Genomic DNA, 23,423 nt, shown 5'->3' with positions numbered 1-23,423 from the left:
TGTCATGCGAGGGGGGCCATGTAGATATTGAACAGTGTCGGGCTGAGGGAGGATCCCTGTGGGACGCCGCAGATGATCTCGGTGGTTTTGGAGCGGAAGGGTGGGAGGCGGACGCTCTGGGTTCTGCCGGAGAGGAAGGATGTGGTCCAGGCCAGGGCCTTCTCTTGGATACCAGCGTCATGGAGGCGTGCAGATAGGGTGCGGTGGCAGACCGTGTCAAAGGCTGCTGATAGGTCCAGGAGGATGAGGGCGGCTGTTTCTCCTTTGTCCATCAGGGTCCGGATGTCGTCAGTGGCGGCAATGAGGGCGGTCTTGGTGCTGTGGTTACTGCGAAAACCGGATTGGGAAGGGTCCAGGATGTTGTTAACTTCGAGGTAGCGGGTCAGCTGTTTGTTGACAATCTTCTCGGTCACTTTTGCCGGGAAAGGGAGCAGGGAGATGGGCCGGAAGTTCTTGAGGTCCTTGGGGTCCGCCTTGGGCTTCTTCAGAAGGGCGTTGATCTCAGTGTGCTTCCAGCTTTCTGGGGAGTTTGCTGTCTCGAAGGAACAGTTGATTGTTTTCCGGAGGTGGGGCGCGATGGCTGCGCTGGCTTTGTTGAAGACGTGGTGAGGGCAGGGGTCCGATGGGGATCCGGAGTGGATGGAGTTCATGGTTTTGATGGTGTCTTCGTCGCTGACGCTGGACCAGACGGTCAGGCGACTGGTGCGAGTGGTAGTCGGAGGGGTGGTGGACTCGGTGGTGGATGCGGGGGGTCGGGGTTGAAGCTGTCGTGGATGTTGGTGATCTTGCAGTGGAAGAAAGTGGCCAGGGAGTCGCACAGGTCTTGAGATGGCGGGATGTCGTTGGTGATGGAGCTGGGGTTGGAGAGTTCTTTCATGATGCTGAAGAGCTCTTTGGTGTTGTGTGCGTTGTTGTCTAGGTGGTCCTTAAAGGCGGTCTTCTTGGCGGTCCTGATGAGTTGGTGGTGTCTGCGGGTGGCGCTCTTGAGGGCTGTGTGGTTATCTGGTGTTCATGCGTGGAGCCATTTCTTCTCCAGCTTCCGACAGGTGTGCTTGGAGATCCGGAGGTCCTCGTGAACCAGGTGGCTTTCTTGTTGGTGTGGTTGGTTGTAGGGGTCTTGAGAGGGGCGAGGGTGTTGGCGCAGTCGTTGATCCACTGTGTGAGGTTGGTCGCGGCGGTGTCGGGTGGGTGGGTGGTCTCAGGGCGAGGGCGGTAGTCAGTTGGTCCTCGGTGACCTTGCCCCAGCAGCGGCGTGGTAGCTGGTGGGTGCGGTGGTGTGTGGTGGGTTTTCTGAAGGTGAAGTGGACGCATCTGTGGTCGGTCCAGTGTGGTTCGGTGGTGTGGTTGAAGGAGACATGGGGGCTTGCGGAGAAGATGGGGTCGAGCGTGTGTCCAGCGGCGTGAGTAGGTGTCGTTACGAGCTGTTTGAGTCCGAGATTGGCGAGGTTGTCGATCAGGGCAGTGGAGTTGGCGTCGTTGTTGTTCTCGAAGTGGAAGTTCAGGTCCCCGAGGAGGATGTAGTCTGTGGAGACGAGGGCGTGGGTGCTGATGAGGTCGGCGATGGTGTCACTGAACTGTGAGCGGGGTCCGGGAGGTCTGTAGATGAGAGTTCCTCTGAGGGTGGTGTTGGGGTCGGTGTGGATCTGGAAGTGCATGTGCTCGGCGGTGGTGAGGGTGTCATCGGTGTTCGTTGAGATTTTGATGGAGTCTTTGAGGATGATGGTGATCCCTCCTCCCACTCCGTTGGTGCGGTCTCTGCGGGAGATCTTGTAGCCCTGTGGGATGCCTATGGCGATGTCTGGTGCTGAGGTGGCGTTCAGCCAGGTCTCCGTCAGGAAGGCAACGTCGGGGGTGGTGGAGTCTAGGAGGTCCCAAAGTTCGATGGCGTTATTTGCGAGCGGAGCGGGTGTTGAGGAGGATGCAGCGGAGGTGGTTGGGTTCCCTGGCTGGTGGTGTGGAGGGTTGGATGCTGGTGAATCTGCCGTTCTGGCAGGTGAAAGGCCCCTGGGTGCGTTTCGGGGTGGCCCGGTAGCAGGGGTGGTCTCGTCTGGTGTTGAGTGCGTGGAGGGTGTTTGCGTCGTAGTGCAGTCTGGCGTTGCAGGGGGTGCGGGTTCCAGGGGTTCTGGTGCTGGGTGCGGTCCAGACGCGGACGGGGGCAGACTGGCTTGCCTTAGGCGGCCGTCCACTGCGTGCCCGCTTCGCGGCCTCCATATGAGGGCAGAGGGAGGGAGAAGCAGGTGGGAGCAGGGCAGCCAATGGGAGCGAAAGGGGCGGGGCAGCAGGGTCTCAGCGGCGAGGGAAAAACCCGGGGAAAACCTGGGGAAGAAACGTTGGGAAAACACGGCGGGAGAGGGACAACAGAGCACAGGGGTACAGAAAGCAAAACACAGGGGCACAGAATGAAAAAACGAAGTGGCACAGAAGCCAAGCGCAGGGGTGCAGAAAAAAAGGGAGCGAGTAGTCAGGCGGCAAAAGCGGCAACGGAGGTTCAACCCACAGGGGGCTGCGTGGCAGATGGGGGGAGCGACCTGCCTGGTGACCGAGTCCCTCATTGCTTGTTTATGTGTTGCATGGTGGTAGTATTGTCTGTTCTGACAAGCACTGAAGAGTCTTGGATTCTTAGAAGGAAAGCCTGCAATGCCAGATAAACCGCTGTGAGCTCGATGAGGTTTATGTGAAGAGTGATGTGACATGCACCCAATCCTACCATTGATGCGTCCGTCGTTATACTGTAGTTAATGGAAGGACCTGGGTTAAGAAGCATAGATCTCTAGAAATGTTCTCGGTTGTTATCCACCAATCGAGGGAGGCTGCCATACGCGAAGTTACATCTGTTGTGTCCTCAAAGGAGCCTTGTGTCTGCTTCCATTGCTTGTCGAGCTCCTCTTGGAGTGGATGCATACGTAGGCGACAGTGGGGAATGAGATTTATGCAAGTTGACATCATCCCCAGCAATAACTTGTAGCATCGACCTGAAAGATTTTTTTTGTTGAATCAGTCTCACTAGCTTGACTAGCTTGTGCTGTCTGTCCACTGTTGGATAAGACTTGGTTTGGACTGTATCCAGTATGGCGCCCAGGGAGACTATGCTTATGGATGGCCGAAGCTGGGATTTTTCCTAGTTGAGAGTGAGTCCCAGTTGTTTGAAAAGGAATAAGGTTGCTGTGAGAGACCTGCGTACTGACTGGATGTCGGAAGCCTTTACTAACCAGTCGTCCAGGTATGGGAAAATTTTATGTCACTTGCGTCTTAGATATGCTGCAACAGGGGCCTAGACACTTGGTAAAAATCCGGGGAGTGGACTTGAGCCCGAAAGGGAGCACCTTGATTTGAAAGTGCCTGTCGGCTACCATAAATCTTGGGAACTTCCTGTGTTTTGGGTCGATGGGTATGTGGAAGTAGGCGTCTTGCAGATCTAGGGAAGCTATGTAATCTGCTCTGTTGAGAAGCTGCAAGATGTCTTTCAATGTTACCTTGCGGAATGACTGTTTTTTCAGATACTTGTTCAGCTCCCTTAGATCCAGTATGGGTTTCCATAGACTAGATTTGTTTCTGATTAGGAAGAAGCAAGACTAGAAACCATTTCCTCTTTGGGAATAGGGTTCAAATTCTATTGCTCCTTTGCTTAAGATCACCTCAGTTTCTAGGTTGAGAAGATGGAGATGCCTTTGACATACTTTGGAGGGAGGTGTCCACGGGGCATAGATATAAATTCTAGAAGGTGACTGAATTGTATTATGTCTAGGACCCACCTGTTGTTTGCTATTTGATGCCAACAGTGAAGATGGTATTTTAGTGAGGCAGGAGAGGCAGCCGACAGTTGGAGGTTGTCATTGCGTGCAGGAGGGATCTTTGGCTTGCCTCTCAGACTTTCCTCTTTGTGGAGGCCTGCTATAATGGCTGTCAATGGTGATATTGGGGTCTGGTAGGTTGGAAGTTATAGAAATAAGCTGGGCACCTGTATTGCTGGTATCCTCCACGAAAGGAAGACTGACCTCTGGCATCTCAAAAGGGTTTTGTCTTATATTGTAGGGAGCCCAGCGATTTGGCAGTATCCGTGTCTGCTTTGATTGTCTGGGGGGGGCATCATCAGCATGTTTGCCGAAAAAGTCTTCCCCGTCATAAGGAAGGTCCAGAATCTTTCTTTGGACTTAGAGTCAAAAGTTAATGGCTTTAAGCCATCCCTGGCACCGTAACATTGCTGATCCAGCCAGAAGCCTAAACGCCATAGCAGCAATATCTAGCACTCAGTCTATTATCTCTGAAGACGAGCACTGCCCTTCCAGAAGAATTTTCCTAGCTTCTGCTTTATTAGCTTCCGGAAGCTCGTCCAAGGAGGGAGTGATGTCAGACCATAGTTGCCTATCATACTGCCAAGGAGCCTTAAAGAGTTTGCTGCGCGCACCACAATGGCAGAGATGGAGGAGAATAATTTCCCAATGTTATCAAGGCACCTACCTTTCTTATCCGGAGGCACGGTCAGAGGTGCAGAGGGGTTCCTAGAATGTCTTTGTGCCGCCTGGGAAATTACGGAATCCGGCTTCGGATGACCTCATAGGCAGGCAGGACTGCCATCCGTTGCTTTATACTTTTTATCTAGCGTAGGCAAGACCGCTGGCACAGTAACAGGGTTACGCATTATTTTCATCCCCTGATTCCACACATGGTCTTTTATTGGGATAGCTCTGATGACTTTCCTATGAGGTTCTTTAAAGTCATACAAGAAACAATCTTGATGGGTTGTGGGCATTTGTAATTCAAAGCGTGTGGCAGCTTTCTCCAATAGATTATGGAATGTAATGATGTCTTCTGCAGGGGACTCAACAGAAGTTGGCTCCTGAGAGGCAGTTGTTGGCAATATATATTCGTCCCACTCATCCTGCATCGTAAGTACTTCCCCTTCTTCTGCCTCATCATCCAACGAGGCGTGGATTTGCGGATTCTGCTGAGAAACATGCTGAGTGGCAGGTTGTACCTGCAGATGTAGCGACTGTGGAGTACTTGGTGCTGAAACCACCAGCTTTGGAATGATCATAGGCTGTGGGTGGAAGCGTTCCTTATTATCTTCTAGCATGGGAGCATCAACGTCGAGAATGCCGTCGACAGGAGTATCATCGATTAGGGCGTCGCCGACGGAGGTGTCGTCAGAAGTAGCGTTGACGGGGCCGTCGTCGTGAGGTCTTTAGACGAGACCGTCGACGGGTGGGTCGTAGATAACGAATAGAGTCCTGGCGACGAGCTGGGTCACCCCTTTGACGAGGATCCTGAGGTCGCCGCCGTCGACACGGAAATAGTGACTATGGTTGATGTCACTGATGATAGTCATCGACAAGAACGTAGTCTGCAAAGGTGCCACCGACAGCGCAGATCCTGGCTTCTTGAATTTGTTTTATTTTATGAGGTGGTGTTGGGGGCTCAGAAAGAGTTTTCTTTGCAGGGCTGTGAATTTTTGAAGAGCCCTCAGATTACTTTTTTGGATCCTTTTTAGGAGGTTTCTGAATATCTGAGCCTTCATATTGTCTCTTAACGGGTGTCTTCATGACAGAGATAGAAGATGAGGCACTGTCCTCGTCAGAGGCTGGATGGCAGGATTTACCTTTTTGAAGCCACAAAAGAAGAAAACCCTCTCTGTCCTTTAAAGTCTTTGTAGAAAATGTTCTACATAACTTGCAGTTTTTGGTCTTGTGATTTGGGTATAAGCAGTATATGCAATCATCATGTGGGTCATCTACATATAATCTCTTTCTCAGACAGGTTCAGACAGGATCTGAAAAGCCCCTTTTTTGGTGTCTCTGACATGGCAGCCAGTTTGAAGCACAAGTAGAAGAGATATAAACTCCTAAGTCCAAGGGAATACGTTTCTGAGAGAAAATTTGAGCATAGCTCAAAGGAGACTCCTCAGCACGACATGCTGTGGAAAATCTGAGGGAAGGCAGTTCCTCACAAGAGACTTCTAGAGGGTGGTGCAGCCTGATTGGTTGAGCTATGGGGTTTGGTTCTTTTTTTACAAAATGACTGTGATATGTTACTAAGCTAAATGCCTAATGCATGTAATGTAGGTATATATTTAAACATATCTTATGTATTATACCGGGGACTCCCATCTTGACAACGGGTAAGTATTCAAGCATGTGAATCTATGAAAGTTCCAATACTGGAGAAAGTAACCTGCTGTCCAATAAACAGCAAGTAAATTCAAGCGACTGTGTAGTGACATTTGAAGGAACAAATAGGAAGTTCAGCTAAGTATGAGACGTAGTAGGGGCCTTTAATGATTATTATTTTTTTTTTTTTTGTAACATAAGACTTTGCAAGCGTTGTGCAGGTGAAACCTAATAAAAAAAGGAATGTTAGTTGACCATATGTAGTACTAAATGTCGGTTTTCTGGAATTTCATGTATATGGGTTTCCGCAAAGGGGATCACGATGTTAATACACTGATAAAACACAGTCACTGGTGAACTATACAAACATTGAGTTAAATGTTGTCTAGTCTGCCCATTTCACGTCTGTGTACAGCAAACCCTTTGGGGTAGACTTCTGCATTCAGAGATGTTTTAAAGCATGGGAAAATGGGCAATTGCCTCCACCTTCCAGGAAACCCCCGGTCAAAAGATATTTACAATACTCTTTCTTCCTCTATTCTTTGTTTCTCCTTTTTCCATCTTTCTCCCTCTATCCCCCTGTTTCTTTCTCTATCTCCTCCTTTCTCTGCCTACCTCTTTCTCTCAAGCTATCAGTCACAGCTCGCGGGGCACGGAAGTGGCAGGGCGGCGCTTAGAGGGAGGGGAGTAAACATTAAATGAATTTTTTTTTAAACAAACAATAAAACATTTACTTGCATGCTGCCATGCCGCTCCTCCGTCTCCTCTGCTGCAGGCACAGGTTCCCAGTCTGCCCTGCGGCCAATCCTGACGCTCAGAGCAGCATCAGAATTGCCTGGGAGCCTGTGCAGGCTCTCTCCAGGCCAGAAACACAGTGCCAGGCTGGAGAGAGCACACTGCGCATGTGTGTTTGGCTGGCCCGAAATAGCTGGCCAAACACACATGCGCTCTGAGGGGTAGTGCTATTATTGTTTTCTTGTAAAGGTTTTGCAGCTGCAGGTTGTGGGGGAGGGGGGGAGAGGGGGAGGAATGGTCACACTTCTCAACCCTAGCAGCCCCTGCAACCTATCAATACCTCACCACTTTCTACCTACCTCTGTGTATGTACCTCACTTACCTATTGCACTACAATCTGTCTCTCTCTTGCTACATTGGTCACCCTCCTTACCTCTCTCTACCTCACTGTAACTTAAACATCTCATTCTGTCTTCTGTGCCTCCCTCTCTCCCCGCTTTTCTTTCTGCCTCACCTTTCTGTACTTCATTTTTCTGTTTCTAAATGTTGTTGTATCTCGTCTCACACTACCTCATGAACCAGAAAATCCCTGCCTTTCTTTGTTCCGTTCCTCCCTCTTTTCACTACAGCTTTCTTAACCGCACCACTGAGGGCCTGTATTATCTGAAAACTAATGATAACTGTAATGCTGTTTCCCAACATGGGTGCTAAAACGTCTTGCCCGTGGCCCCACGAACCCTGAGGAGACACTGCCCGAATGGGTAACACAGGAATTGGGCACGGAGTGATGTGATGCTGGACATTTTTTTTGCCACAGCAAAGGTGGTGCATTAGTTGCTGTGCATCATATTACAGTGCACATCGGTGTGAGCGTGACTCGAGGATTCTTTTGTTACTCGAATCGTCGATGCCCTGCGAGTGCAGGAGCAAGTCCTGAGCCGGTCTCCGCCGGTAACCCCCTCAACGCAGGCACCAACGCCCGAAGAATTCCCATGCACTGAGCTGGGAATGCAGGTGACAGTTCTTCCCTATGCGACTACTCACTCTACGCAACCCCACTACTCACGCAACGCACGGCAAACAGAGCTACCGCAGGTGCAGCGTGTCACTGAACTGATGGAAGGAATGCCGACCATCTTCTGTTGTCTTACAAGATAGGAACATTATTTTAGATGAGCTCGAATTTCTATGCAATTCGTATTTTAGTACCTCTACTGTAATTTATTTAGAACAATCACGAGACAAATCTTTTTTCCTTTATAAACGTGAACAAACCCCGGGGCGGAATCAAGGTTTTTATCACAGTGGAAGCACTTGAATATGCTCACCAATAGCTACAATCAGTGTGAACCACAACTGAACGTTCATATTGCTTCAGCAGAATTCCACGCCCTCAATCACCAAACTCAGCTTAGCATGGGTACTCTGTTTGTAATCTTAAACAGTATGACAAGTAAACATGCTTACAAAAATGCTGTGAAACACATTTAATTATAAGTCTGTTTTAAAGTACCATTTATGGAGATGCTAATGGACACAGACAGGGTCAGATTGGGACCAAAATTAAGCCCACATTTGTAGATGATAACCTTTGATAAAACAGTGCTTAGTATCAGGGGGGTAATTTTTGGGAGAAAGCTGATAAATTAAACTTTCGAAGCTCGTAGGCTTAGTAACATTAGCCAAGACTAGATATACTATTACTCCTCTGCAACTCACCCACACGTATCCTCACCTGAACATCAGGCCTATACGTTTCTGTACCTCGGATCCCTGAATCTGTTAGTCACCCATTGGACCCTAAGTCTGGGCTTCTCCATAACACCTCCCAAACCCCCAGGGTCCCTGGATGACATGAGGCTGTGGGAACCATGCGCATCCTTCGTGTCCGGAGGCTTCTGTTTACCCTCAAGGTACCAGAGGCCCTTCTCACCCTAAGGCCTTGATACACCTCCTCATCATTACTTAGTGCTGAAGCTCCCCATATACCAACAGGACTTCTAAGCTCATTTGCATCCTCAGTCCCCTAATGCTCCTGCTCACGCTGAGGTCAAGAAAGGCCCCTGCTCAATCTCAGATGCCTATGGAATTTATGTCACCTGATTTCCCTGTTCATCCGTGGGCCATGTAACTCTTGTGCACTCTTAACCAGAAGCTCTAGCTCACTTTCAGGTCACTGAGAACCATGTTCACCTGAGATGCTCTGATTCCTATGTTTACTCTCCAGTGAAATCACCAGGTGCTCTGCACACCCTAAAGGCCTGAAGCTCCAGTTTTCTACCAGTATACAGCCCTGAAACTCTGGTCTACCTTAGTTTCCTTGAAACAGTTGCTCACTCTCATGTCCCTGATGCTCTTCCTTGTCCACAGGCCTCTGCTAAGTTCCCTGGAGCTCCTGGTCACTTTTGTTTCCCTAAGGCTCTTGGCCAACCTCAGGACTCTAAGTGGTTCCTGCTTAGGATATACATCCTTAAAGCTCCTGCTCACATTAGGCGCTGGAGACTCCTGGTAATCCTCAGGTTAATGAAGTTCCTTCTGCCTTACTTTCATGCCCCTGAAGTTCCTGCTCACCCTTGAAGTACTGACTTTCTTGGTCAGCTTCAGACCCAGTGTATCTGCCAACCACCTTTAGGTGACTGCCAAACATGCTGGGAAGTTGCTGTAGGCATCCATGGTTGTACACAGAGATATACAAGGCTTCCTCTTATGGTTGTCACTCAGGAGCCTTTCTGCAAGCGATCCCCTTAGGGACTGAATGTACCTGGGTGCATAATGTCTATTGGGTAGAGACATGATGTGAATCTGGAAAAGCTGCAGGAATTCGCTCTAAATGCAACCTATTAATTTATCTTTAAATATTATCTGTTCCATTTCCCTCTCTCAAACACATATAATCCCTGTTCCCTCATTTCACCAAGTGGAAGGTTCTATCTCATTCTCTAGCTCTCTATATTTCTCGTTACCCCTCTCCTACTTGATTTGTAGACTGCTCTCATTCTCGCTATCACTTTTTTGCTCCTCTCTAGTTCCTCCTTTTTATCTCAAACACTATGGGTCTAATTTAGATCAGGGCAGAGGGGAATACGCCGTCACAATAGTGACAGATATTCTGTCCGCTGTATTACGATCCCATGATATCCTATGGGGATCGTAATACGGCAGACGGGAAATCCTTCACGTCTGTGACGGAGTATTCCCTCTGCCCAGGTCTAAATAAGCCCTATGTCTTTTCCTCTCTCTAGTGTCTCTCTCCACATTGTGCTCCTTGCTCAGTCCATTTTATTCCTCTTCTAACATGTCTATTCTCCCTTCCCTCGGTCATTTTGACACAGAATGAATGTTCTTCACAATGACATTTACAAAAATAATTTACTGTTGTCCAAAAAAAAAAAATCTCTTCCTGCTTATTTTAGTAGTTTGAGTTATTCTTTATTTCCATGCAGTGGAGAACAAGAGCCCCCTCCCAGTTTTTCGGATAGGAAGGTGGTAGCGAGCACCTGTAGCTCAGCTCTCTGCTGCTGGAGACAAAAGCAGAGCCTCTTCTTGCATAGCCTCTTTGCCCACCCTGGGTTACATCAGTGCTAGCTGTGAGGCTGAAAAGGAGCACAGCCACTCCCCGTGGGCTCAGTGTCACACTCAGAGACTCAGGACGGGACGAGACCCACCTCATTCTGTGCCTGCTCAGGTTGACTCATTGTCCTACTGCTCATAAGAGTGAGGCAGCCATATTCTGTACTTGGTTATAATGAGATCCGAACCTTGTTCAAAGACTTCAGCAGGCTTTAGGGTCAAGCGCCAGCAGCCAAGCCGGCCCAGGCAAATGTGATTGTATCTGTAGCTAAAGAAAACCGGCCCGCCTGCTTACCTTTGCCTCACGCCCCTCCTGCAAACTGACGCTGGACACAGCCTTCAAGCATGCCTTAGCTCTAATGCTGACGAGGGTATAGTGCATGAGGTCAAATCAGAGCAGATACTGAAAAAGAGGACATTTTGAGCCCCCCTATCACAGGAAAAATAGGGTCAGAGAGGAGGGTGGCACTGAAAGAACAGTTGGAAATTTGGCAACTGGTCTGTAGATTATGACGGCTGCCTTAAACCCCATTCTAACAAAACTAGATAAGGTGAAAAGGGAATTTGTGGAAAAGTACAACCTAAGCTGTATGGAATGGAGACAGCTGCCAAAGAGGTGGCCACAGGGTGCAGCACACGATGGGCTGGCTGAAAGGGGCCTACGGTGCCCATTCCAATTCCTCTGGCAGTGTGCAGTGGGCTCCACTTTCACTGGAACATAAGACTGAAACCTTGGAAAAGATGTAGCACATTGCCTGATTTGGTTTATTGGTCTTAACGGCTATTCCCTCAAATAGTCAGTGCTGGAAATGATGAAATAATAATTCGCTGTGGTTCATCTTCTTCCCCATGAACATGACAATGGAGCTTTAATTTTAAAATGCCTGCACACTTACTGCCAGATGTCTTCACAATTCAGAAAGCAGCACCATCTTAATGGTCCTCAGGGTCCCAGACCTGAGGCATTCCATACCCAGTAAAGTGTCATTACTGAAACAGGATCTTCAGGTGAAGAGGAGGCAGATTCTTCTATTTTCTCATCTCAACTCAGTGATGCAAGTGAGGAGGATGGAATTGCATGTGTTACCCGAGGAACTGTTGGCATCATAGGAACTGTCGAAAGTAGAGGTGGAATTCTTTCTGTGGAACTTAGCACAGATGAAAGCAAAAAGAAATGGCAAAGCGTATATTGTTACGTAAATAGATGTAGCCCAATTGTTTTCAATGAGGTTAATACGTTTGCAGCAGCAATAAGCGCAGACTTACTCTGGTGATTATGGTATCACTAGAATCCTCCTGGTAACTTTAGATGTAGGGCTGTCTGTCTTATCCGGACAATGCCCTTTCCTGTTTATCCTTTGCCCCATATCCCTGCTTTTCATCTACTCTGTGTCCTGTCCCCTTCCTGTTCCGTAAGATTCCCATATGGAACATGAAACCTGTAATGTTCTCTTTGGAACAGTACATTCATATATAGCTGCGTGTCTACTTATATGCATATTTGTCAGTGCATCTATATGTATATCTGTAAATGTCTCTGGTAGTCATGACCAATTATTGGTGGGCTTTCTCTTTCTGCCTTCCCCATGCCCTTTTCATCAATTCCTAACTTCTGCTGTTTTTACAGTTTCTCACTCCCTTAGTTTTCACTGCTGTTCATTATCTCCAACATTGTACTTCTTTCTCCCTCCTCTAACCTGTCTATCCTTTGCCTCTCATCTCCCTCTTTTTAGAACATACTTACTTTCACTCTATTGTTTCTTTCTTTCCTCTTGTTCCATCCTTTTCACTGCTGTTCACCTATTTCTACTTCCTTCTTTTCCTTCATCTCTCATTCTATGTCATTTTCTTTCTCCATCTTCCATTTTGCAGCTTTATTCCGAGATTTTCTTTGTCCATGCCCTACCACCCATCAGCCATAAGGCTACCTCTGCTGCAGATAACAAGACAAGTGTGCAGCCAGGGCAAGTGTGAAGTGAGTTGGGCTCTCACTGCCATCTCCATCTGTTTTACATGTGCCTATTCAGTAGAAACTCTTAGGAAGTAACCAAACTCCCCTGACACACGCTTCGTTCATATCTCTCCAGTAATCCATGTTTAGGATTCTGGTACTTTAGTCCACATTTTTACATAAATAACTCCTGCCTCCTCACTAAATGTTCATTCAAACCAGTGATTTTACATTAAAGTTCAGTTTGCCTCCACTTTTCATTATCCATTAATTTGCATGATTTTGACTGGTCATCTTCCTTTTTCAGTGTCACTAGATGTATAAAAAAAAAACTGTAATTCTCACCGGCACCTATCCAATTTCACTTCTTCCCATTATTGCTTTATTGGCTCGTCTGAAAGGTTGAATCTCCAAGAAGTACCAGGTGGGCCGTACCTACCTGATGGATCTCGAAGAGATAGTTTACCTGTAACTCCAGTTCTCTCCTAGGGGAATTTCCATTACAGTCATAAGTACTGAATAGTCCTGCCCACATGCAGGGACCCCAGAGCACCTTTTCACAATATATCTTCTTAAGTGCAGATGTTCGCCTTTCTTCAAGAAGGCCTGCAGAGTTAGTTAAGAGAGAAAAATGTTATGCAGCCTACAGGTTACAGTGGCCCACTTATTCATCTTGTACTCAAAAAAGGGGTCAAAAGATTATATATGTATATAACTTCATGTTGCTTTTGTAAAACAGCATAAATGTTTTTCACAAACCTTTTTTTGGTAGAATAGAGAGATGAAGTAAGGCAGGGCATTGTAGCCCCATTTACTCCCATTATATGAGTTAAAATAGAGGCTGTGCCTTTAAGAACCCAGAAACCACCAGTACCCATCATGCTGAGCAGATGGCATTTGCTTCAGTTCTTTTTGAGGTGACATGTGTGATATATTGGTCTACTGGTTAATTCTGTCCACTCCACCGGGGAGGACGGGAGGGAGGGTTGCTTATTATTATAATTGAAATTCCCCTACTAGAAAACTGGAGTTACAGGTAAGAAAGTATTCCTTCTCCCATAGGGGATTTCAGTTTATAGTCATAAGCACTGAATAGAGCAGCAAGCCCATCCCTACTTAAGGTGGTGGAGAGGACAAACAGGGTACATTTGTTGAGTTTCAAGCAAATAGATTTCTAAGAAAGGTTTGTCCTACTTGAGCATCTGCTCTGGCATCAGAATCCAGTCAATAATGTTTGGTAAGTGTATGGTCAGATCTCCATGTGACTGCTTTGCAAATATCTGTACTAGGGATATTTCTCAATAAAGGAGCTGTAGCCGCTTTACCTCTAGTGGGTGTGCTTTAGGTTTAGCTGATAGTGTCTTGTTAGCTTTTTGATAGCACAACAGGATGCAGGAAACTATCCAGTGGGAGATGGATTGTTTAGAAGAGGCCAAGCTCATAAGGATCAAACCATAATTCATAAACAATTGGTTTGATCTGTGAATGTCTCATGTCCTATTGAGGTAGAACTTCAAAACTCTCCTCAAATCTAGGGAATGAAGATAATTTTTGGCTGGAGTAGAGGGATTCTGAAAGAATGTAGATAAAGATATGGTCTGGTTAACATGGAAGTCCAAAATAACCTTAGGGAGGAATTTAGAGTGAATTCTTATACCACTTTGTTAGAGTAGAAGACTGTGTATGGTTCGTGAGAACAAAGTGCTTGGATCTCACTAACCCTACAAGGTGATGTTATTGCTATAAGGAAAGCTGTCTTCCAAGAAAGGTGAAGAGGCTGAAACGGATCCTGCATAAAACTAGAGTGTACAATGTTAAGCTCCCAGGGATGGGAAGGTCCCCTAATGGGAGGGAAAACCTTCTTCAACCCTTCTATAAATGGAAATCCCCTACGAGAGAAGTATATTTCACAAATTATGGAGGTGTACAATCCATTTGGTTCTAATCTTACTTTAAGTTAACCAATGTGCCTGGCACTCAAACTCTGGACTGGGCACGCTTTATCCAAGAGCTGTGACTCTCCTGTCTGATTCTCTGCTGGATAAAGGTCCTCATAGAAGTTAAATCCCCATAGATAATCAATGTTGTTGCTTAGGTTTTCCTGGGACCTGACTTTATCGCCTCAGGACTGCTTGTTTGGACTTGGAGTGGTTTGCCAAAGGTCACAATCCCTCCAGGCGCCATACTCTACAACATTAAAGTCATCACATCACATATCCCAGCTTCATTTCCTCCTTGCCCCTTTCTGTGTCACATTACAATTAGTGACTTGATGTAAATGATTAGAATCCTTTCTTTGTACTGCTTAGCATTTTCAGTACACCCTTAACTCTCTGGCTACTTTTGCGTTATCTGGCTTCACAGCATTTTGCCTGCTATACCAAAAACTTAATGAGGTGCAAATCTTTCTATAGCCACACGTCAGTGCATCAGGTGTGTTACTGCATGGTTGTTTTTGATGTGATGTCGACCATCACGTCCCCCAAGTTTCATAAACTTATGGCATCTCACCCCTTAAAAACCTTGTAAGGAATGTATGTCACTGTACATGTAAGGCATGTATCCCAACTTTAGTGGGGATTTTCTCTTAATTTACAGTGTCATCCAGTGTCCCACAGGGTATCTCACCACAATTGGGAGGATTATGAGCTGTCCTGCACAGGTGTTTCAGCACAGTAGACTAGCTTCTGTTCCTTTACCTTAGCGAGCATTCTTCATTGATCAGAAAATTGTGCCCAGAAGAAAGGAGATTTCTCCTTTGAAGGTTGCCTGATTTTTTTATAATTTTTTATTACTCAATGTTGTCATTGGCGAGATGCTGGAACTAAATACAAAAAAATCTGTTTCATTAACAGCTTGTACAGATCATCATAAATACAACACACCTGGAGATATCCTGTAAGTTCCTTGAGGAATTCATCACGAACATCACCAATGTTCTTCCAGAGACGGTGCATACAACCAGACTGTACGGCTTAACCACTTTCAAGGTGAGGTGCCGCTATTCAAGTTTGTCATCTTCAACACTTTATAGACCATGCTTTTTTCACAATGGTTTTGTTTATGTTAATCTACATTTCTTATAGATTCATATACACTTTCCTTGTGCATTCCTGTTGCTTTGGCTTCCCCAGAGTTGTTTCCATTTACAATTGGTGCCATATTATGTTCTTAGGATGCACGCCATGCAGCAGAGGAAGAGATTTACACCAACCTAAACCAGAAAATTGACCAGTTCCTGCAACTGGTGGACTATGACTGGATGGCATTGGAGTCTAAGGGCCGAGCTAGTGATTATCTGACGGATCTTATTGCCTTTCTCAACAGCACATTTGCTGTTTTCACACATCTCCCAGTAAGTAGCAGCTCTTTTTTTTATTGTACTGTAGACCACTTACTTGAACGTTTGCTTTTTCTGTTTCTCTTTATCACTGACTCTAACTGCCTGTGTTTGCTCTTACATGTTTAATTATGCTTTTTGCACAATAAATCAACATTAATTATAAGGAGATAAAGTTACATTTATGTGCGATTTTCATAATTCACATAATTTATAATCTACACGTCTGTTTTGGCGATGGTGAGGACACTAATTCTTCTATATGCAGTTTATGGGTTGTATTACTTAAAAAACAGTGGGTAGTCTGACAATATTGCATCTCCATTGAGTAGCTGTTCTGTAATGAGGGTGTTCTCTGCACACAGCTATGATGAAAATGTTGGACAGCTTCCTGACTTGGAGGCTCAATTAAATGAGTTATATCAGCTCGTTGGATGGGGAAATTATATTATGCGGAATTGTGTAGTGCCTCCAAGAATCGGATGTTTCCTACCTCTTCTTCTCTAAATTATTTTTACATATTAATTAATCTTGTGCATTGGTTGATGGTAACATCTTTGAGGAACTCTGTTAAAGGGCACAATATTAGTATTCACATACTCCCGAATGCCTTCATTTTGAATTATGCTAACCAGAGAGTTCTTGTATTTTTCCACAAATTCACAAATGTACTCAATTGACCTCATTTGCAAATATAGACTCAAGTTTGTGATTCACAACATGTGAATTAACACTCACCCATGTAAACATACAAATGTTAGTGTAAAACTGGGCCTCGGCAATTCTGCTCATGGGACTGGCTGGGAGCGTTCCCAAAAACTGGATGGCAGCTGAATCATGTGAACCCTAGCAAACTGGCGGTTTTGTTGGTATTCACACTCTCATAGCAGGTACATTCCAACCTTGGCTATGGCCGTACATTTATACTAAGTAAGGTGAAGATTTAGTCCCTGCCCAGGATGTGAATTGGCGGTGGTGTTGATGCAAGTTGCATCGCCCTCTGGACATTATTTTCTCCATAGAGAAATAAAAAGTTACCAAATGCAATTGTCCTTATTGGTGTCGGTGTAATATACACCTTTTGAATATTTAAGTACTTGCACATGTGAATATTTCGAGAAAGCTGTTTCAGTCCCAACTCCCCTGGAGAATTATTGAATTGTTAGACAATTCCTAAGGAGGCTACAATTAGCTCCAAGCATAAGCAGAAGCCTATATATTCTAACCCACGACTCTGAATCATGTGATATGAGCGTCATGCACCCGAAGACATGAAGGGTCCTGAGAGTCTCAAACCTACTTTCACAGATCACCACGCTCCACCCACCTTTGCTTTACTTTTGTTCTACCTTGGGTCTACAGCCAATAACCATTATTAACAGTGTCCAAAGCTCGCAACTCCTTAACAAACCACTATTTAGATTAATGACCACCAACAAACAGGTTTTTTTTTTTCACAGTTCTTGTTCTCATGTACAGTGATTCTGGTTGAAAAGATATGTCTGAATAAATAGTTTGCAGGCATAGCTGCAGAAGCCAGTTACACCGCAATCCATTAGGTATTTGAAGGAAGCATCTTAGGGTCCAAGCCTAAAACTCCATTTAAAGCACCGTAATTGTCAACATCCCATACCTGAAGGGCAACAAGTCGTCGGAGGCATTGACTGGGATAGGTGCCCTATTTCGTAGGTAGTAGCAACCACTTAGACTCGGGCCTGTCTTTGAAAACACGATGCCTCCAGCGATGGAACTGAACGTTAAATTCCTTCCTGGACTTGTCTAGAGACTAAGGACAGTGCTTGCCAAAAAATCAAGCATTTTTTGTTTTTTTTTAAACTGGCATCTGTCGAATGGCTGAGCTTTGGTTCTAGATGCAGGAATTGAGTCTGGCATAGGTCATTCATGGCACGAGACCTCCTTTAATCAAAATCTCCGAACATTTGAAGGATTCCCACTGATGTGTGAACCTGAGACAGCAGTGGAAAGATGAATTTGTTGAATTGGCTTGTTTCCATAGAAATCTTGCCTGGTTGATATGCTGAATAAGAGACGGCAGAAAATAAAAGATATATTGTTTTATTAACGTGCATTCTTTGTTATTATTGGAAGAAAATCGCTGCTCTCCTTTGATCAGATTAGCGTGCACCAGGAATTACTAGGCGGTGCTGACCCGGACAGATCCACAGGAGAGGCTATTGAAGTACACTGCTGGTTGCACTATAGTTTAAAAGTGTGTTTTATGTCCATCTACAAGCCAAGACCCCTGCTGTCGTGCAGTTAAACATTTACAATTTTAAAAATAGTTTCAGCCTGTTCAACATCTGGGTATCCCACGGATCCAAAAGGGAAGAGCTGTTCTGCTTGCGTCTTAAGGTGGCCCCAAGCATAAGGCTTCGGAAGTTGCGTGCTCCTGTGCTTTCGCAAGAAGATGAGCTCTGAGGGCTGTTGGAATGCACAAGCAGATCCTCTGCGCTTGCTGCGGGGTGAGGAGGTCATGTGGAATCGAACGCTGCTGGCACAGGCAATGCTGTACCTTATCAGGAGTTTATATCCAGAGTTGCTAACAGTCTCTTAAGTGGACTAAAGGAGTTCGCCAAACAAGTAATAGCTGCACATTATTGGAATTTAGACAAGTCAACCCGCCCCAGGGGGAGGGTTGGGTGGGGGATGTAGCACCGCCTCTTTAGCAATATGTGACTGTTTACTGGGCTTTGTTCTAATGCACTACTTAGACGACGGGTTTTATGTAGAACTGTACCTTATAACGGCTGTTTTTGTCCTGCATCAGTAATTTGACAGCTGAATGTTGTGCTTAACAAATGTCAAGATATCTGACGTTGTTGCAGTCTGAGGAAGTAGCTTAAATGAACAGTGGTTGATGTCAGTTTATAAAATGCTCCACTATTGCCAGTGAGATCAGGATGCTACTTTGATTGCTAATAGTCTTGTCCTTAAACGTGCTTGTGGTTATCCATGATATTGTCAACAGTAGGACTCACTCTTTCTGTGATCAGTGTTTGCTTTCAGAAATGTCTAGCTCAATCAGGCAACATTTAAGACTTCTCTTTTGTCACCGTCCCCACTTATGATTCAGAACTATTCACTAGAGAGTGGGAATGCTGAGGCTGCCCTCCACAGGAATTGTGGCGCCTTCCTGATGCCCATGAAAAATGTTTCCATTTCTCTCCTCTTTGGTCTTCCCAAGGAGAGATTAGGGTATGGGGAACTCCCAAGGACCTTTAACTACTGGAAGTGCCACAGAATCTCACAGACATTGAAGAGAGTCCCGCGAGGGTGAGGTTTGTAGGCAAGAGCTGCAGTCTTCCATGTCACTGGTCTGAAAAGATGTAATAAAGTAGGTAGTCCATCAACTGGAGGAAGCAGAAGGGATTGTGGAGCATGCAAAAGAGGATCACCACAACCGTGCAAGGGTACTTTATCCGTGCCAAGGACTGTGGAGTGTGGCATTTTGGTGTTGAGGCATGGGGCTATTTATGAAGCAATGGGTATATCTTACTGTGCTCCCCTCTTTCGACATAGGGAAGGGTTTGAAATGAGACCCTCCGCAGGCTTAGGTAGTGTGATTGACATTCCCCCCCCCCCCCCCCCGGTGATCCTGAATTACTCATGTGTGCGCTATCCATTCTTCGATTGTCAATAAACAGAAGCTAGATTACACCCTGTCCCTTTTTCACAGCAACAGTCTCTTCTCTCACTGTACCTTGGGACCCACATGTTACCATTCTCACTGAAGCTGAAGACTCTAATCATGTTTATGGGAGTTGACTGAATGCTTCCTTGCCCCCATTCGGACATGATGTCCCTATCCCAAGTACAACTTTGGATAGCTTTCTGGGATTCTCTCCTGCCCGCAATCCTTTCTCACTATCCTTTGCTTTATTTAAATACTGACCAGGATTCCATACCTTTCTGTCCAGGGTCTTTCCTATTCTTATTTTGTTTTCCTTCTGAAAGCCCCAAATCCCTAGAATGATTCCAGATGTGATGTTTGAACATAGAGGAGCATCCAGAGGGGGCTCTTTTTGTGCTCTTTCTCTTTTAACCATATATTCAGGTACTCCTAATATGCACAGACATCTATCTCTGAAATGCTTGTCACGATTGCCTAGATATGTGAAGAGAATTTGTGAGATGCCTTTTTTTTTCTTCTGACATTAAAGTGTAGTATCTGATTTTGATCCATAAAATAATTAAGTTCTTGTTTTAAATCAAAACACACTCTGAAGCACCCTCAATCAATCAATACTTCTGTGGCATGGCTTACCACCTGTAGGGTCTCAAGGCGCTGTTGCGGGTATGCTGCTCACTCAAATAGCCAGGTCTTGAGGTCCTTCCTGAACTTGCTTCAGTGATGCGGTCTGAGTTTGAGTGTTAGTGTGTTCCATGTTTGGGCTGCGAGGTAGAAGAAGGATCTTCCCCCTGCTGTGCTTTTTTGGATTCTGGGAATGGGTGTGAGGACAAGCTGGGAAGAACGCAGTTGTCTGTTGGGTGCATAGATGGTGATGGGGTGGCTGAGGTAGGCCGGTCTTATTGTGTAGTGCCTTGTATGTGTGTGTCAGAAGCTTGTAAGTGATGCTTTTGTTGACTGGGAGCCAGTGTAGGTCTTTGAGGTGGAAGGAGATGTGGCTGTTCGGGGGTTGTTCAGGATGAGCTTGGCTGCTGCATTCTTTGTGATCTTGATTGCAGTTTCTTATTGATGCCGGCATAGAGTGTGTTGCTGTAGTCCAGTTTGCTATTGACGAGTGCGTGGGTGACTGTCCTCCTCATCTCAGTGGAGATCCACTTGAAGATCTTTCGAAGGAGTCAAGACTGTGTTGACTTGAGGGGTCATGGATAGAGAGGAGTCCAGGATGATGTCAAGATTGCGTGCATTTTCGGTGGGAGCAAGGGTGTTTCCCAGGGCGGTAGGCCACCAGCTCTTGGTGGAGGGGGTGGATCTCTGTCTTGTTCGAGTTGAGTTTGAGGCAACTGGCTTCCATCTAGGCAGCGACTGCTATCATTTTGTGGTGGAAATTTCGCTTGGCCTTTGCTGGGTTATCATTCAGGGAGAGGATCAATTGAGTATCATTGTCTTCTATGCCAATGTTTAGGCCGTGTTGTCTGATGATTTTGCCAAGCTGGGCCATGTAAATGTTGAAGAATGTCAGGTTGAGTGAGGATCCTTGGGGTACTCCGCAGCATGTTTCTTTAAGTTCTTATGTGAACGGTGGTAGTCTGACACTGTGTTCTTCCGGTAAGTAAGGATCTGATCCATTCTAGTGCTTCATCGTGGATGCCGGCGTCGTGGAGTATGGCGCAGAGGATGAAGTGAGAGATGGTGTCAAATGCGGTGGAGAGGTCAAAGAGGATGAGTACGGCTGCCTCTCTCTGATCCAGTATTGCACGTATGTCGTTGGTGGCTGCTAGGAGTGCTGTTTCGGTACTGTGCTTGCAGGAACGTGGTTGGAGGTACTCAAACTGTGGTTGCAGGAACTTAACTTCTTAGATTTAATTAATATTCCTATATTTAATTATTTTCCTATATTTCTAAATGCGAATTAGAGACTAAAGATTCTTATTTTGCTATTTGACAGTTCCAAATACGGTACAGGGTTCAAAACCTTTGCCTGGTTCTACTTTATTGGAAATTTCGAAAATACAAGCCTCAATACAGAGGGAGACGACTTCCATATCCTTTTTGGGGGGGTTTTCAGAGGTTCGCGTGTGTGTGGAAGGCTGGAGTAAAGTCTTGCTTTTGTTCTGAGTGACCAAGTCCAGTACCTGTTATCAGGTGGCACAGCGCTGCCCCAGTCTGAATGGCTTTCTGATCCGTTCCCATGTTTCTGCCAGTCCAGATAATTAATCGGAGTAGAATGCAGCTACACATTCTCCTCATCTGGTGAACTTTCCTCTGCTAGTTTTCAATATGAGAGACTACTGCAGAAAGGGGACACCAGGAAATAGCGCCAGAAAAAGCTGTGAACTTCTTTTACTGATGTCCTCGATGATCACTGCTGTATACTGACGTTTGACAATAAGCCACAGTATAGCGACCTGAACCATTCCTTCCAGGGGTATTTGCCCAGCAGCTGGTTTCGTGCTTATTATTGTTCAAGGGATGTGCCAATTTAACTTGGTCTATGTAAAGTTCTTAAGTTGGAGGAAAACAAGTTACCTTTTTCCCTTAACCGGCAATCAACTGCATGCTTTACTGTTATTTTCGAGTAATTGTATATTCACGCAGAGCGCACACTTTGTCTTTGTGCTATGGGTACAATACTGACCAGGACTTCTTGAATTTGCACTCCCACCAGGTGATTTTCAGAGTCTGTGGCCAGTAGCACGTCGTGTCTGTTTCCACGGATTTAGTTACCCAGCGTATGGTTTAACAGCATCTCACCTCCCGTGGTACATCTGATCTTCAGCTCTGAATTATGGGATTAGAGCGTTCTGTTAACTAACTTGAACTAATAAGAAATCAGACCCTACTATCGGTGTATCATTCGAACAGCGGGATTCTTCCTCCATACGTACTCCTTCACGGTCTGCGGTTTTTCCACCTGGTAGCAGCAATGCTTTGAAAACAGACGTGGCCTCTTTTGATTCTAAAACTGCGCTCAGACTAGCTTTGCAAGAGTACAGCGGGTCGTCTACAACCCTTCAAGAGTGTGAACATTGTGTTGTGTTTCCTTAACCAACTAGGTCTTCTGAGCTGCATAGCTGAGAAACGCTATTGGGCATGCTTTGCACTTCCTCCTGACCCATGGCCGAGATTAATGATTACTTTAAATGAAGCTATTGGGCGATTAAAGGACGTCACACGACATTTGGGAAATGTAGTAATTGGTTCATTCTGCTGATGACGATCTTAACCTATTATAAACACGAAGTTAACGCAGCAGTAACATATTTGGGTCTCTTCTCTTTTTACCAAACACGAGCTAGAATATAAAAACATAAGACTGTAACGCGAGCCAATTACAGCCGGGATGTAACATGAAGCCATGGTAGCCGCAAAGTAACATGAAGCTCTTCTAACTACAAAAAGTGATCACATTATCAGCAGCCCGCTGCAGGCCCCGAGGAAGAGAAGACTCTTGCAAATCACTGCTCACTTAAAAGCTGAGTATGCTGAACAGTCCACCTCACTGTTTGGTATGTACTGTTTCTCATTGATCCATTGTCAGGTTTGGACTACAGTAGTCCATCTACATTCCCCGTGGCTTACGTTATCATGCCTTTACTAACCTCCAGTAAGTGTCCCCCTGTATTCTAGGGGTTCCATAAACCTTGAATTGAGTACTGATTGATTAGAACCATCTGAATCACCTGCTTGTCAGTTCCTTGATATTCTTTTGAGGAAGGGGAAATCTGCCCTGGACATTGAAGATTAGTGGGTGGGTGATCAGGAGAAAAAATCCCTGTCAACCAAGTAATTACATGTAACATTTTGTCCTTTCCTTGACCAAAGATTTGTATACTGCACTCCATTAGATACACATACTAATAATGAGATATTTTGATGATGATGCCCCTACTGATAGCTAGGTCTGTTTAAACAGGTGGAAACACTTGTTAGTTGCATATAATTTAGCGTTCCTATATCCATGACCAAAGGCAAACTAAGACCCACATATCTTCTGTCACAAAGATGGCTCTTATTACTCTTGAAGCAAACTGTTAACTATCAAGGATAGTAAAGGTTTTACTCTTCTGGATCTGT

At 45.6% G+C, this 23,423-nt stretch overlaps 1 protein-coding gene across 2 annotated transcripts in view; it reads left to right on the top strand.

Annotated features, from left to right (window-relative positions):
- Positions 1–23,423, top strand: part of EXOC6B (exocyst complex component 6B) — a 1,319,737-nt gene that overhangs the window by 598,766 nt on the left and 697,548 nt on the right. For both annotated transcript variants that reach the window (XM_069205590.1, XM_069205592.1), the window contains exons 17-18: positions 15,216–15,350; positions 15,536–15,715. In XM_069205590.1, coding sequence (XP_069061691.1) covers positions 15,216–15,350; positions 15,536–15,715 — 315 coding nt within the window. The remainder of the gene's footprint in view (positions 1–15,215; positions 15,351–15,535; positions 15,716–23,423) is intronic.

This window comes from Pleurodeles waltl, chromosome 1_2 (genome assembly GCF_031143425.1).
Source record: "Pleurodeles waltl isolate 20211129_DDA chromosome 1_2, aPleWal1.hap1.20221129, whole genome shotgun sequence".
NCBI lineage: Eukaryota > Metazoa > Chordata > Amphibia > Caudata > Salamandridae > Pleurodeles > Pleurodeles waltl.
Note: the sequence above shows the minus strand (reverse complement) of the source record. Positions and strands in the feature narration are given on the sequence as shown.